This window comes from Aythya ferina, assembly GCF_964211825.1.
Source record: "Aythya ferina genome assembly, chromosome: 3".
Lineage (NCBI taxonomy): Eukaryota > Metazoa > Chordata > Aves > Anseriformes > Anatidae > Aythya > Aythya ferina.
The window spans coordinates 74,702,104-74,718,932 of NC_140298.1; the positions used below are offsets into that span (position 1 = coordinate 74,702,104).

The following is a 16,829-nucleotide window of genomic DNA, read 5'->3' on the forward strand; positions in this document are numbered from 1 at the left end:
CCCATGCCTACAGCAGCTAAGGTCCGGCTGCTTGCAGGATAGATCAGTACAAGTTTGTAAACTTTATTAATGTACTAAGACTCAGTGCAAAGCTGTGTGAATTTAGTTGGTGCACATTTATCTTGAACTTCACATAATAGTCCTTAAACCACTGTCAAATTCCACAAGGAATTTTTTGGAAGAAAAAAAAAATCTACATAATTGGTAGATTTACCAATACAACTTTGCAGGGAAAAAATATCCTTTGTTGTAGATTATATATATGTAAACAGTAAGTGAGGAAAGGTTTTTTTTTTATTATTACTTTTGTCCTCTGTGTAATTATTTTTATCTTAGACAAAGCACCCGTTAAAGAGTTACACTGTCATTTGATTTTTCATTAATTTGGAAATTGGGATTGAGGCAGTTTGTAGTAGAGCAAAAATGGAGGGTTGTGTGTTGTACATTCCCGTCAGATTGGGAGCTGGCAACCACTGCAGAAAGCTTCCCTTCAGCATAGTTTCCATGAATCTGTATGTGCTGGTTTTCATTAAGAAGCTTTAGAGTTCTCTTGTGTGTTCTCCCAGAATGTCAAGCTTTTATTAAGGTTAGTTTGTAGAATTGTTTTTCACAGAAAGCACATGTTGCTTTTTGTACTGCAGGCATCAGATCTGCTATTGGAAGCAAATAGTGAAAGGAGCTGGTTAGGAAGACCTGGAAAAGAGCTGAGAACACTTAGAGGAATCATGAGGAAAGCCTGCACTGAGATGTGGTGTGCTTTGACACTGAACCCCTTCCTTGGTTTCCCAGTTTCTAAATCCTGAGGTTTACTTAATGTTTATGAAGCACTTGGGAGAGTTGGAAAGTGGTAAGTGGCATAGAAGAGCTGCAATAAATAACAGGTGTGGACTTATTGTGCATGGGGGACATCTTAGGTGAGTAGAGAACTAACTACCTCTACAGCAGCTCTGCTTCTCCCACCCAGTACAGGGCAAATAAAACATCAGAGAACACAAAGCCTGGACATTTCTTGGCTGACAGTCAATCAGGGGACATTGCATTGGTCAGTAGCAAGCCCTCTGGAGCAGATGTTCAAAAGGGAATTATTTCATACAAACTGAAAGCTCAGGAAAAGGTAAAAGTGATGTACCATATTCTTCTTTTCTCTCTTTGTTTTTCAGTCTTCTTTATTGTTCACCTAGGACTCCAGATGTTTTAAACTTAAATATGTATGTTGCATGTTTTTCTAGGTAGAGTTAGCAACCACAGGACTTTTTCTCTTCATCAGTAAACAGATTCATTCTGAACTGATTCTTATCTGCTGCAAAATGAATTTATATATTGTTACTGTCCACAGATCCCAGGTGTCTGAGATACTGCCAGACTAATGCTGAGCATTCCAAGATGATTATTTTTTCTGGAATAATAGTAGCAAGAGATTTTATCTGTGAAATTCCTACATACGGAGATCTGGCATAATGCTCTTGATTCTGAGAAACAAGGTAAATTGCATGTTCACTTAGACACTGAGTGGTTTTGCAAACCACACAAAGTGCATAGATAAGGAACTGCAGAATTATAGGAAACGTCTTGGGGATCACTTCTCTTTCACTTCTTCAAAAAAACAGTACTACAAATCTTTCATGTTAATCTTCTCATCAAAGCTTAAGCTTACTTTCTCAGAAAGAAATAGTTTCCTTTCTTCCTTGCCATCTCCAGCCTGGTTATGTTGTTCTGAGAGTTACAGTGAGTGTTTGACACATAAAAGTTTTACCACTTTCTTAGAACATTAATTTCCCTAATGTTTTTCAATTAGTTTATTAACTAAAAAGTTACACTATAACTCAACTGATTTAATAGTTTTTAGGAACCGAGTTTTTTGTTGTTCACTGTGATGTTCCCTGACACCTTGGACACACATCTAGCCCTGGAGCAGGCCTGAATAAGCATCTGAAATCCCTGCCAGTTGTTCTATTCTTGCCAACTTCTTTGCCCCTCCTGTGAATCCATCCAATGACTTGTGTCCACAGGGCCATGAAATTGTCTCCAGACCTCAAGACTGACCTTGCCATCACCTTTCCATGTCTTTCGTGTGCACATGTACCTGGTCCTTCCCTTCTGCCTAGCTTCCGTCACAGGTTGTAAGTCTCAAAAGGGATGCCAGCATGCATGGCTTATATAGACAAGTGGAAGGATGCATTTCTTTAATTTCTCTCCTCTCCTGTCCTCTCCTCTCCTCTCAACGAAAAAAAAAAAAAAAAAAAAAAAAAAGTTTTAATAAGAGGGATGGACAGGAATTATTTATGAACCAGTTCCACATCTTCCTGTCACCACCAGTGAAGCAGGCAAAGCACAGCTGGGCCCTCAGCCCCTGCCCAGCATTAGGAGGTGCCCAGCCCAGGCTCCTGTGCTGCAGGAAGGCGCTTGCCACCCACCCTGACCTCTCCAGGCTCAGCAGCAGCACTGGGCAAAGGCAGCTGTCCTGGGCTTGGGTGGGGTTGTTCTCTGAGTGAGGGGACAGGCTGAGCCAGGTTTTAATAACAACTATCTACAACTATTGTATGCTTGAACAGACACTAACAGCCAGAAGGCAGTGTGGATACGTTTCATTCCCCAAATTACATGGAAGGTTTTGCTGTTTCTTTTCTAGAACAAAATGCATGTGGTAGTTGAAATAAATTTTAGGAAATATTTTAATAAAGTGTATATTCAAAGATACATAATTTTGCTTTTTCCATAGTTTATGACTTCTAGATAAGCAGTTCAACAGAAAAAAAAAAAAAAAAAAAAAAAAAGATAATTTAAGTAATACAGTTGTCACAAAAACATGTATTAGAACATGATGCTAACTCAAATTTGAAGTGTTAGAGAAGAACATAATAATCTTCATTCTCAGGAGTTATACTGTATCTCCTAATGGAGAAGACAGAAGAGACTTACTTTTTCTGCTGAGATGCATGTTGCAGAACTTGTGCAATGCATAACATTCTGTTAGTTCCCTCTGTAAAGCTGCCTCCTATTTGCTTCTGTGTTCATCTCCGTTCTGTTTCACTGCTTTAAATGTAGGCAATTATTTGTTCCCTCTCATGCCTTCTCTCCTAAAGGGGAGAGGTACGTGTTACTTTAGACATTGAAATAACACAATCTCTAAAATCTTATCAATTTAGTAAGTAACAAATGTAAGTATGGAGAGCAAAGCAAGTGCAGCTAAGACACTTTCTAGGTAAGCAAGCAGCATGCTCCCTAGGACAGGGAAATAGCAAATTCCTGCATTGAGAACTTATGCAATGAGGAATTTGTCTTCACTTTCTATGTCTCAGTTATATACCTCCTTCTATATTTCCCAGCTTACATAGATGATTTATATTCTGTGCTGGAATAAACTGTACAGCCCCAGGACTGACACTGCTGCTCTTCCTTACAATTTTTCATGCTAAGGAGGGTGGTAGCATGCAACCCATATGCTCCACTTTTTTACATGTATTACCATGTAAACATATATGGATATATATGTATAAATTGATATATATATATATAGCTGCACAACTTCAACATCGAATCATCTAGATAGTGGATAAGAGTTGAAAAAGTGTGTTGTCTAGTTAATCCTTTCTACAAAATAACTTATATGAACAAGCCCTGTAGATGTCTTCTAGCATTTCTGAACAGATTAAGAAAATGTTTTTGCCTTCTTAATGATTAGGAAGAAGGGAGGGTTTTGTTTGTTTGTTTTAATTATTATTTTGTTTCAAATTTTATTTATGAAATTTTGAATTTTGAGTTAGTCTTTAAAGGTTGATGTAAAACTGGAATTTTTCCCCACCCATCCATCAGAGGTAGCTGATATTAGAAGAGCTGGAATATGAAAAAGAATCAATTAATAAAAATAAAGTAAGGATTTTAGGTAATAAGGAAAAAAAAAAAAATGGAGCTCTCATATGAACTATAACTCAACTTTGCCATGTTAGTTTTTAATAATATATCATAAATTAATAATACATGTGCTGTACATTTTTAAAAACTGAGTTAATGCAAATGTCTATTCTGTATTCTGAGCAAATGTGTATGTGCAATAGCTATGCATGCTCTTGTCTACTTCGTGATCATTATACTATTTGAATTTAGGGAAATTAAGAAATTAAAATCAAAGGCTCCTTCCAGCAGCTGTATCAAATTGTCTATTCACTTTACATAATAAGGTTTATACCTAAAATACTAAGATATACATATATTTAAAAAATAAAAATAAAAAATAACTTGCCATAACAGGATTAAAGAACTTTCCCTCTTTCTTACTTTCTTACTTACTTTCAGTGTCAGAGCTTGGCAGGAAGTTTTTCCCCACCACACTGCAGTCCTGATTTTCAGTGTAGAAGAGCAAATTCCAGTGAGTCTTATTTCAGTGGGTGTTGTTAGAGAGACTTAGAAAGTTACATTCAGCTGCATGATAGCAGCCTGCTTGGTGCAAGGAAGATATGTTGTGTGCATTCACAGGTTAGGTCAGAATGTTTGGCTGGTGGCCCTCAACTCATCTATGCTTCCCTCCAGTACTTCCCTTTTCCTGAAAACTTCAAGGAATGTTTGCCCATCTTACCCAAAAAGCTGAGCTTCTCCCACAGTACTTAGTCCAAGTACTTAGTCCAACCAAACATTGCCAGCCACAACAACTTCCTGAGAGGAATGGTGCTGTCTCCCCATACAGACACACAGCTCAGAAATTAGAGGTACAGTCCACAATAGGCCACAACAGTCTCCAATCACTGCTCAGGTTAAACCACTCTGGTTTAGATTAGCACGATTTCAAAAGCAAAGAACTTTTCTGGAAGATAACCCAAGAAGAGCCTCTTAGCAGCTGAACAGGGCCAAAGAGAGCCTTTGTCTTTCTGGCAGAGCTGCAAGCTCTGTGTGACTCTGCAATGTCCCTGGGGCAGCACTTCCTCGGACAGCAACCTCTCAGTCTGCAAATTCTCCACGGCTGGAGCTGCCTCTTTCTAAATACAAGCATGGTAGAAAAATAGCTTGATTAGTTAAAACTCCTATTTCCTAAGAATTAGTTCAATTCGTACTGATTGTATGATGGACAGACAGTACTTCGGTAAAAGAAAGGGCATTTTGCAAATGTCAAATTTTTGTACAGCAGCAAAGCAGAACCTGTTAAGAAAAGTCATAGACAGTTGCTTGAACTGAACTAACTGTATGTTCTTGAAATGATTATATGTTTTGTTTTGATTTCTCAGTTACCATTCCTCTCTTGGCTTGTTTGAATTTTAAATGGTTTCTGGAAAGGCTTGTTTCTCTCCATAATTATATGTCCTCTAGGAGAACTACAATATTAATATTGATAGAGACATTCGGCGATATTTGTCTGGATACTGGGAGCTCCACGTTTATGAGGCTCTGGAGTCTGCTTACAAAACTAATGAGGTCCAGAATGCAACAGTTCCGGGGAGGGAATGCATTTCTTATCTTGTCATGTGGCACCCTCCCAAAGATCCCAGTTAAAACAAAAACAAATAAACAAACAAAAAGCTTACAAAATATATGCAAGAAAGAAATTAAACTCAGTATTTTTGTCCCTCTTACCCTTCCAAAATAGAAGTTCCGTGAGTTATAGAGACATTTAATAAAATAATAGAAAAGGCTTCACCAAATCCATCCATGAACAGAGTTAATTCTAGAAATGAACTTGCAGATGAATCATTTACCAAAAATAAGGAAAAGAAGGCCTTGCTTGTATTTCATCATTTCAATGTTTTAAACAGAAATGCTTTGTTCATTAGCCAGACTATTCCTGGGAAGGTATAAAATTAATGCTTTGACAGATTTGAAAACAAATTGCTAAATCTTTAGTGATGTGTTATTTTCAGTTCCTGTAGGACAGTAATCAAAACTTCCTAAAGAAACTTACTTGCTAACTGCTATAAAGGAAATAGTGATTTTCTTGCAAACAAGTAAAACTTCAGTCTTGTCTCTACGTACCCTAATGCTTGGCACAATTAATCTTTAGCAGCAGTGCTGATTTCAATCAAAATAAAGACATTTAGTGGAGCTAAAACTGTAAAACATTTTTAAAATTTGTTTCTCTAAGAAGTTTGTGGCTTTTATATGCCCAGGGCACTTTGAAAGTTTACTATATCTTTCACTTTGGTCTTATTAGGCCTTATAAAAGAGCACAAACACACAAGTCCATCATGAGAAAATGAAGCATTAATAATTAGATAAGTAGTACTTATGCATTATTATGAAATAAGTATGGGGTTTTTGTTTGTGTGTGTTTTCCACAGGATGGTATTCATACTTTCCTCTGCTTTGTTTATGGTGTTTTTTTTTGGAATATTGCCAGCTTTAACTAATACTGTTATTTAGTTCTCCGCAAGAGTGAGCATGTATATTTTGGGGTTACTGAGCAAAAGAAAGTTGTATCACTGACTACATAAAATTAAAAGAAAAAAAATCCAGTTTTCAAAGGTGAATTTTAATTTTGATTAGTTCATTTTTTGTCTCATCGACTACAATCCACTGCAAAGAGGCAGAATAGTGCAAGGGCAGGAAGGGGAACTGATCTTCAGGCTCAGCACTTTCTGAAAAATAAGATACAACAGCCAAAAATGGATACAGCCAAAATCACTAGTCACTTTGGAAGCCTTAAACTTTTATTTCATCACCTCATCACAGGAATAATGTGTTCCTTATCACTTTCCTGCAGCCATCCAGTCAGATAGGAGGCTAGCAAGCACTGGTGCATGTGCAGGGCAGATGGATCTCAAGCTGCTTCCAGGGCACAGAAGTATTTTCAGGGACGGTAAAACACACAATGATACCTGCATGAATACTGACTAGCAGCTAATCCTCTCCTCTGGGACATTTCTGAGGGAAGGACAGACAATTCCAGAGTCTCAGTAGTTGCTGGATCTCCCAGTGAAAAGGAAAAAGAGCAGTGAAATTTCAGCAATTCATTAAATATTTTTTTTCAGTATAGTGGATGTCTGGGCATTATTTTTTGCCTCCATCTCACCTCAGTTCTTACAGTAGAGAGGAAATGGTTTGTAAGCAATAAGCTCCAGCTTGTCAGAGGCATACTCAGAGTAGCAAGAACTGAATAACTGCTGTGCCTTAGCAGTGGAGGAGCATCCATGTGTTCATCTGCTGCTCCCATGTCCCACCTGTGCCCCTGGACCACCATGGTTATGGCCAATAGCCCACAGCAGTGCAGGCACTGCTTCCCCTGGTACATCCCACACCCTGAGAGCAGGCATGCATGCAGGAACGAGGTTGCCTCCATCCAAGCAGAGGGAAGGGGTTAGCCCCACTGAGGCATCAGCAGTGTCACTTGGTGAGGGCTGCTGTGGTGCTATTGCACATTATCCATCACCTGTTGGGCCCATTTGGGATTAAATCTTGCCTCCATCAAGATCGTGATTCTTTGTGGAGGACATGGTCTGTAGGGGAACTTATCTCATCCTGTCTCATTACCCTTACCACTGGAAGAAGCCCCAGAGGGATTTTTCTTAGGCAGGTCCATTCTGTCTCGCCTGTAAAACGATGTGGTTTCCTGCCCCAAGTCACTTGCTGAAAATGAGGCCTTGTATTTCTGAAGTGAACTCGAAATGCCATCTAGGATCAGACTGTGCTTGCAAGCCAGGCTGGAACTAAAACAAGCTTTTATATTAATGTCCTCAGGGCCTAAAATGACATTATTTTAAATTATAGAGAGGCATATGACAGTTGTGGGTCATAATATGTATTTGTTTTACAATAGCCCCTTGAGGTTGTAAGCAGGGCTTTGGTAAACACATACACACATCTGTGCTACGTGCCTACACATAGTGACAGGCCCATCGTTAGGAGGAGGCAAGAACAGGTATATACACGAGTGGCAACATTTTTATTCTTCTGCACAGCTCAAAGGAACAAAAAATACCAGTAACCCTAATAAGCCTAACTAGGTTTATACAAAAATTGCCAGTAACAAGTAAAAGAATATCAGGAGAAGGACAGGAAGGCAGAGAAACAGACTACTGGGGAGCTGCACACAGACTTAAGTTGAGTCATAGCACTTCTGAGGCTGGCATCACCCACAGGCACTTGGAATTTGTGTCTTACCGCAGCATCTGCCCAGCCACGTCAGTGCAAGATCTCCCCGGGCTCTCTGGTGAATCACCAGTGGTTTCTCGCCCCGTCGTGTGACTAACACGCACTGTGTGGCCACACAACTTAAACAGCAGTGGGGGGGGTGGTCCCACAGGTGATGAGCTGGTGAAAATCACCCTCAGTGCAGGCTCTGACCCTGGCTTAACTCTCTGTCTGGACATAACCTCAAGAGCTCACATGTTCAGGCCTCCATCTGGGCAGGTGTGACCAGTAAACAGATAGCAAAGCACGCCACAGTAAGCATGCGTGTGCAGTCTTTCCGAATAAACCATTCTGCGCCAAAGTAAATTACCATCAGTCGGCAGCTGAATGGGAATAAGCTTCACTGATTACTTTTTGCATATTTGTTTAGAATGGAACCAGATGTTCCTCGACCCATGTTATAAACCTGCAATGCACAGTTAAGAAAATTATGAAAAGAAGGATAATGAGTTGTGTTAGTTTATCTGAAAATACGTATCTGCTTATGAATTACATTTCTGAATCAGAATATGTTCCCTAAACTGTTAGACACAGTAATATGCAAATGGCCATTCCAGCAGTACTAATACTGCCCCAGCGTGAGGCAAGGTTTTGTTATTATTGTTACAAAGGAACAGTAATTGCCCCTCAGGAAAATTGTTCTGAATCACTGCTGAGGTTTGGGTGAGTGTGTTAATAGAATCCTTTTCTAGTTTTAATAATTTTAATTTTACTTAATGCTTTTGCATTTCTTGTTGTGGCATGCTTTTAGTCTGCAGCCAGGAATCCAGGCTGTAGTGATATATTAGACTTCAGAAGGAAGCAAGTTGCTCTATCTAAATCATCTGAGAAATTCTTTCTGGTTATCCAGTCTGTTTGAAATTGTCAGGACATCTCCCTTTCTGCCCAAGTTGTAAGACCTGAAGCATTAGCATCCCCGCCTGTATATGTGTGGCTTCCTGTTGGAGTAATATTTATAGCATTTCTGACCTTTGTATGAACTTTTAAGAATCAATAACAGCAAGATAGAAGGAAGGTCAGCAGCAGTTTTCCTCTTGTGTGAGTGCAGCCAAAATTAGACTCAGAATATTTAAGATACATTAGGAGGTCTCATAATCACATTTATGCAGCGTTATTTCAGGACATAGCTGGATTTTTTTAGCACTGTCATGTAGCCACTACTGCAAGGAAATAATAAAATGCCAGAGCCAATTGTGTCATTAATGGTTTTTAAGCTGTTATGTATTTTTCTTCACATGGCAGAACAACTAAAAGAGGCCTTAACAGTCAGTGCTAAAGAATAATTTTCTTGACTATATTTTGCCACAGGGAAAGTGGAACTGGATTAGAAACCTTTCTTATTAGTGTCTTGCTGCAGCTAAAACACCATTGAGGTGTACAATTTTTCCCACTTTAGATTGTATAAATAAAACTGACAGTCACCACACATTTGAGCTAGCTGTCTGAGCATGAGCAGCCATATGAGATAGTTCAAGATGCAAGGTTTGCCTGATCCATTATCTCAGTAACTTAACATCTGAAATATAAAGGAGCTTTCCTAATTCATCAGCTTTCTGAAGCTCCTTCCAAAATCAAGGTGTTCCTGTAATTAATTAAACATCTTGATGCTGTTTGCTGCCTCCATGTACAGAGGAAGAAACCAAGCCTTGAAATTTTCCCTAATTTCACTGCCTGAAAGTGAAGTTCTAGCTTAATTTAGTCTTTTTCTTCTACAGAGCTGGCACCTCTAGAAAGTGTTTCTTGCACTTTTTTTGCCTACCAGGAAAGCCTGGCCAGCTAGTTGAGATTATAGCTATAAATTAGAAGCCCGACTTCAGGATGCATCAAGTTAAGTGAGATGAATCCCATTGCTAGAGGTGACAGTAATGGGTCTTACAGAGCGAAAGGTCTTTTACCTTGTAATTAGAGTGAATTTTTTCAGTCAGGGCTGCCCCTCATGCCTTTTCTTAGAAGCAGCAAAGCAGAGTCTTTATCTTTGCTGGAGCCACCTGGTGCTGCTGTAACACATAGGGCTCATATTTGCAATTGTAATATTGTTATTCTAAAAATCCTTTTATTAATGCCTCAATTGTTCTCTACAATTTCCTGACTGAATGAATGAAGAGATCATTGTCATTGACAGTGATAGCTTCAGAAATTTTGGCAAATTTCAAGAAATTTTTTGTAGCAGCTCAAAAACATTGTTTTGAGAAGTGCTCTTTTCCTATGTCCATGCTGTTTGAAAATTATGTCTACTTAGTCAGTCAGCCTTAAAAATATGTCTAAAAATGCAGAGAAAATAAAACAAACTTGCTGGACTTCGACAACTTCAGTTTGATCAAAAGTTGTTTGATCAAAAGTAAGTTAAAGGCCAGGAAATGTCAAATGGAGGAAGTTTCTTTTCATGGATGTTATTATACTTACTGTCATTAGGTTTCTGAAGGAAAAATAAAGGAAAAGACAATTACACACAAGTTTTACACTAATTTCTAGTTTGAATTTCTTTGTGTGTTTCTTTTTTTCCTAGTTTCTGTTCTTTCCTAGTTTAGAAAACACCCTTAATATAGAATTGTTTTCCCTGAGAATAAATCCTGTGATTATTCCAATTCTTAGATGTATAATACTAAAGGATGGTAGGCTGCCTGTATCTCTTCACTTCTTTTTCCTTTTTTTTTTCTCCTTCAAAAGGAGCAATGTTACCATGCCATGTACATCTTAAGTGCACTTAAACATAAAGCCATCTTGTCATTTCATTGTTCTTCCAAAATCTACATTTCAGTTTTCAGAAATCTCTAACTGAGTGAAGTTTGTTCTCTCTGTCTCAGGTCTTCTCCATAACATGTCTGAATTACTTTGAAGAAGTCTGTAAAGCAGGAGAAAGAGTAAAGTCTTGATGTTCTGCCTAAGCCAGAACAAAGTACTGTATTGGTTTCTAACCAATAAAATAGAAATATTTGATTGAGAGTGAATAACAAAATGACCCTTTCATTTAACCACATTGACAGACAAAAGACATTAATATTAACATTTCCGATTAATTTTTTATAATTTATCATTTTGCTAAGGCTAGTATATGAGCTCCAGCAAGAAGCTGGTAAGAGTACATCTGACAATAGCACAAGGATCTGGATGAGTAATAACATTACAGGGGCACCAGGACAGATACAGCTGCTTTGGGGCACAGTTAGTGGACAGCCTGGGAGTTTCATATCCTAACGATTCTTCCTGTTTGCTGACAGTTGCCATTTTGGATATATGGTAAGTTTACATCACCAGCAGTAATACTGTTCACTTCCCCAAAACTGGATGATTACTGAAACTGCTCATTGCACGTGCTGATCTAAGGCTGGCTAATTCCCAAAAGAACTACCTCGGCCTGTTTCATTGAATTTATGTCAGTGTTTAAAAGTAGCAACTAATTTTCATGTCGGAAAAGTACGTGTTATTATTTTCCGTCCTATCTCATGTTTCTTCTTAGGTCTTTAGCAGCTCCTCCATCAGTCTGCTGTGTGATTTTCTACCTTCACTGTTGTAGCACGTGGGAGGCAAAGCCCATGGCTTTGATTCCTCAGCTCTTCTGTAGCCCTTGCAGATTAGGCTCAGCTGCTTCTTTACTCGGACGTGTCTTCCTCCCCTTTTTATTTCCTGCTTGCTGAACAGATAGTGTGCAAGGTCACATCTTAAGTGCCACTTTGTATACAAGCCATTCCAAGCTACCAGACATCATGACTGAGCCCACAGTCAGTACCAGGACTCGAACCTCTCACCAGGCACTGGAGCAGTTTTCATGTCAAAATAGACTATGTTCTCCAAGCTGTGCACAGGCAGCTTCTTGTACATCTTACAAATGCAGAAGCATGTGCTGCTCTTACTAACAGCAGGCAATTTTGCTGGTTGGTTCCAGAGAATGACGAGGAGCAGGAGGCTCTGTTATCACTGGACAAGCCGGGGTGGTATTCCCAAGGTAATGCTATCCATCTTTATGAACTACTGAAGAAGATGACTGGCAAGCTGGATCCCAAGGTATGTTAAAAGTGTGATCAAATCTTTATGAAAATACCCTGTTTCAGTATAAAAGTCATCAGATAATCTTGTTTTACTGTTAATGATGTGATAAGTCACAAATTTTTGTTCTGCATACACTGCTTTGGGGTGGGGCAATTCCATTATGCGTCAAAGCTGACTGTTTTGTTCTGCTTCATTACTAATGATTACAGCAATAGCCTATCAATGCACAATGTGAGCTTACTCCACACCTTCCCCACTGCATAACATTTCCTGCCTTGTTCATGGTGAAAAGTTCTGTGTGCACTCCCTGTACTAAAAGAAAGGTAAGGGATGCAGTTGATACTTCTTTAGGTGCGTGACAAAAGCTGCAGGAGTTGTATACCACAACTAAAGTGTCCTGCTTCTTCATCATCTTCCAGTTAATCAACTATTCCTCAATTATTTAGTAATGATGGGCCCCGTTCTAGAGTCCAAAATATCATACTATTCCTGATGAGTTAAAAGTTTAAAACATTGCAGTCCAAAACTGGAAGGAGTATGTAAGTTTTTTTATTGGTAAACATAAACTTTCTAGCTAAGGTGTTTTATTCTGGGTGCATGGTCATGCATTTCTACAGTTCTGTGGAGAATCAGATTATCATCACAAAATCAATCTCCCTGAGGAAATAGATCAAATAAATGAAAAGGTGGCCTCCAGTTTCCATAGTGGTTAGGCTACTACTCGGGTGCAGAAAAGTTCTGAATCATCAAGATTACACTGTGTTCTCCCTTGTCTCCAAAGTCATCCAAAATGCATTCCAGTTGCTCTGTGCATTTTCCTTTTCGTCTTTTCTACTGCTTTCTGGCAGGCTACTTCTGTCAGTCAAACATCTCAGTGCTGTCCTGTGGATTAGTCCCAAACGGGCACCCCTGGAGGGTGTCCAGAGAGAGGAGGGGATGCAGAGCCATTCTTTTCCTCACTGAACTAATTGAAGATAAAACTCCAAACTATGACATTAACAAGATCTGTGTTTGTCATGGCCAACCGTAAACACAGAGGAATTTTTATTAGGTTGTTTTAAAGCTCTTTTTCTCTCTCTGTGAGGTACAGTTTGCTTGTGTATTCCTCATATACAAAGACCTTTTAATTTGCTGATTCCCTCACAGGTTGTTTATTTTGGTGACAGCATGCACTCAGATATTTTCCCAGCTCATCACTATAGCAACTGGGAAACTGTCTTCATCTTAGAGGAGCTTCTAGGGGACAAAGTTATGGTGCCTGCAGAGACCGAATCTGAGCCCTTGGAGAAGAAAGGAAAATATGAGGTAAGTGTTCCTTTAAGATATTTCCTAGAACAGAAGAGAGCAAGTTACAGAAAAGCCTCCTGTACTGAGCACGAGGCTGCTTATCTCACCAGGCTGCTGACAGCATCACTCATAAACATGCTCCTGGCCACCATCCTGTACCAGCTCAGTATTCTATGGGTGCCACAGAGCCTTCATTACCCTGAGATAACTCACACATCTCAGAAAAAGATCTGTACATATGCTCCCTTATTCATAAAACAGTCTTCTATCTAGTAATAAGAACCTGCCCTGTGTTTCACAGCAGCTTATCAGGTCAAGCACCTGAACTCCACTGAGTTCGTGACACTTCCTTGCACGTCACTGCTGTAATTTTTACTAGGTTGTTTTAAAACTCTTTTATTCTCTCTGAAATACAGTTTACTTGTGTTTTCCACATATATAAAGAACTCTTCATTTGCTGCTTCCCACATAGGCTATTTATTTTTATGACAGCTGCACTCAGATAAGAGGAACTGTTCCTAAGACTGGTCAAATGGGAACTACTGATAGTTACCTCAGATAAATAATAAAATTTCCAGGTGGCTCACAGCTGAGAAGCAGACTCTTAACATTACTGCCAGTCTTTAATGGTCCCTCGGTGAAATGTTACTGCAGTTTATCCTTCTGTCCACTGCTGAAGAACAAAGCAGGTAAGGAACAGCACTCAGATGGCAGAGTTCTACCTGCAGCGTGTCATGCTGAGGAACTATAATCTAGTTCCAGTTTCAGTACAGGACCTCTGCAAACCTGCCCCCAAATAACAAGAATAAGGAAATACATTTACTAAAGTTATCTACTTAGATATCTAATCTAATTAGATATTAGACATATCTAATATTTTCCCCCACTATCCTGATTTCTAAACAAAGGACATTTGACTTAGTAAAATAAGGAAATGTAGTCATTAATGTTTAGTCTTTTTCCTGAAGTGCTGGGGGGGGAGAAAAAGTGAAGTCTCTTATGTGTTCTTCAGTTCAAAAAAAAAGGGGGGAGGGGGAAAAAGGGGGAGAAACAATGAGTAGCCGCGTTACAGAGGTTAATATAATTCAGTGTAATTAATTTATGTAGTAAAAATAACTCATTATCCTCCTAAAATCTTTTTTTTTCTCTGACTGGAGACTCAAGTGTATCGCATCTTTCAACATACATCTCTGTAAGCTTTAGCTTTTTTTTTTTTTTTTTTTTTTTTTTTAAGTCAACCATTGGTTCTAAAGTGTGTTCAATACATGCTTTTGAAGCATATATATTTAAACAAGCAGACAGCACAGGTTTATTTTCCTGGAAAGCAAGAGTTATTGAGTGATGTGTTTCTAAGCCCTTGGTGATGATTTTTTTTATTATTATTTTTTTTAATCTTGTTACAATACCTCTGGCTGACTCCTCACAAGATCCATCTTCTCTATCGCTGCAGTTATCAACCAGGAAATTGAGGCTTTTAGACAGGTGTTTGACATTTCACTAAAACCGTGGCAGTCATGATAACAGATGGCAGCATCTCAGGGACACACCACCTCTACCACACAAAACCCCTGGTCAGCTTACATCCGCTACCAGTGACAGCGGGTAAGCAAGGGAGAAATGAATTGTGTTGATTAAAGGAATCTGAACCAAGGGGGCCGTGGTAGGTCAGTGGTATTATTTCATTACCATGCTGCTCACTGGAGTCTGAACAACAGGTCACATCCATATCTCTGCAGTTGACTGGACGCTACTAACTTAACTGGACTAGTTCGAAGAGACTCCCTTTACAAGCCCAGGAAAGTTTTATTTTTATTCCCCTAATCAACTTCTCCCATTAACCCTTTGGTTAGGAGGGGAGGAAAGCCAACTCAAAGGACTGGACAAAGTCAGGTATTATTTGAAAATTAGGCAGCAGCAAACTAGGTTTAGTACTGTTCATTAGCCTTCTCATTCATTTCTCAAAAACAAATACTATTGCAGATTTTGCATGCCACGCTGTGTGTGTAGAGATGGACTAAAAATTTAATTCAAGACACAATCCTCCCTTCTATCATTCTTCACAAAATATTATTAAATAAATGGAGTATTGCCTCTAATTTGCAATTGCATTTTTCAGAAAGAAATAACAAAAAAAACTGTTTTCAGTTGCGTGATTGGTATTTCATCACTAACAGAGAGAGGGAACAAAACAACCCCCTTGCACACAGACTGGGAGCCTAGTAATTTCCATTTTCATTAACAGTCTTTGTCTTTTCCACTTCAGTTAAATGCCTGATATAAGCCAGATACACACAACTGTGAAATTATGGAAACAACTACAGTTCTTTTGAATGTATGAGTCATAAGCAAATGAGCAAGAGAATTGCAGACTAAAAACTATTCATGCAATTATCGTCTCCTAAGTGAATTGCAGCATGCAAGGAAAAACAAAACAAAACAAAAAACAAGCATTGTGTTGAAACTAGATTCCCCCCAGATTTGGGGGTTTGCTTGCTTGGCTGGAGGCTTTGTTTTTTTCCTTCTGTTCTATAAATGTGTGATCAATTTCATCAATGAAAACTCTAAGAAAAGCTGGATTTCATCCCAGGATTTCGAGGGAAATCATTACAGAGGAGATAGTCAGCATGTAAAAAAAAAAGGGGGTTATAGGAATGAATGCAGTAAAACGAGAAGAAGACAGTGGCAGAAATAGACAATATTTCTGCAGTTAGAAGGCAAACCCAATTTATACAGTATTACCTAGCAGCTTTCAGGGAGGTCAGGCCCTTGAGCTTCCAGGACTCCTCTGAGTGACCTCAGCCAGGGGCCAATTGCTCTGGGCCTCTTGGCTCTGTTCATCTCTATATTCCTGTCTATCTTCACCACAAATCTAACGGTACTTTCAGGAACAACCTGGTGGGCTGCTGTAAAGCCCAGCCAATTAAAGCAATGCCCTTAACACAGTGTCCTTAACGCAGCATGGCTGTATTGCTCAGGTGCATCTGTTCATTGTGGGTCTTACCAGCACAGCTGTGCTGGTGGAAACACATCAAATACTTGCCGTTATACAGGCAAAACTGTATTTTAAGCATTGTTTTTACTAGCACTAAGAGTCAGTGGTGGTTTTATTACCTTGGCACAAAGCACACAGCCATCGGTGCCACCCATTATCAGGGTACAGTCTATGGTAATGAGTAAAGTAATCCTAGTGCCCCCTGCTTGGTACAAAGACACTGGCATAGACAGCAAATCACTATTTAAATAATGCCTTTAAAAAAAAAATAACATACTAAACATACACTGCTTTTAGGCTTGATTTTTCACTCCCATCTCCCTTATATCTATTTTTCTTTACCAAACAGAGTAAAACTTCAGAGCTTAGCTCCCTGCCCACTTCAATTTTCTACAGGCCATTGGTAAGCTGGCAAATCAGTATTTCCCAAGGGTCCCATTAGCTGAAGCTG

General features: G+C 39.1%; 1 protein-coding gene and 1 long non-coding RNA gene across 2 annotated transcripts in view; one reads left to right on the forward strand and one right to left on the reverse strand.

The window, feature by feature from the left end:
- NT5DC1 (5'-nucleotidase domain containing 1) overlaps positions 1–16,829 on the forward strand; it is a 198,285-nt gene that overhangs the window by 114,656 nt on the left and 66,800 nt on the right. The window contains exons 9-10 of the mRNA XM_084515235.1: positions 11,996–12,114; positions 13,246–13,404. Of these exons, the coding sequence (XP_084371361.1) occupies positions 11,996–12,114; positions 13,246–13,404 (278 nt within the window). The remainder of the gene's footprint in view (positions 1–11,995; positions 12,115–13,245; positions 13,405–16,829) is intronic.
- On the reverse strand, positions 2,926–16,286 carry LOC311434796. Its single transcript, XR_014691735.1, has 4 exons — positions 16,126–16,286; positions 13,940–14,172; positions 8,083–13,379; positions 2,926–3,077 (listed from the first exon to the last, which is right to left on the reverse strand). It is a non-coding gene; the product is annotated as an uncharacterized lncRNA (long non-coding RNA).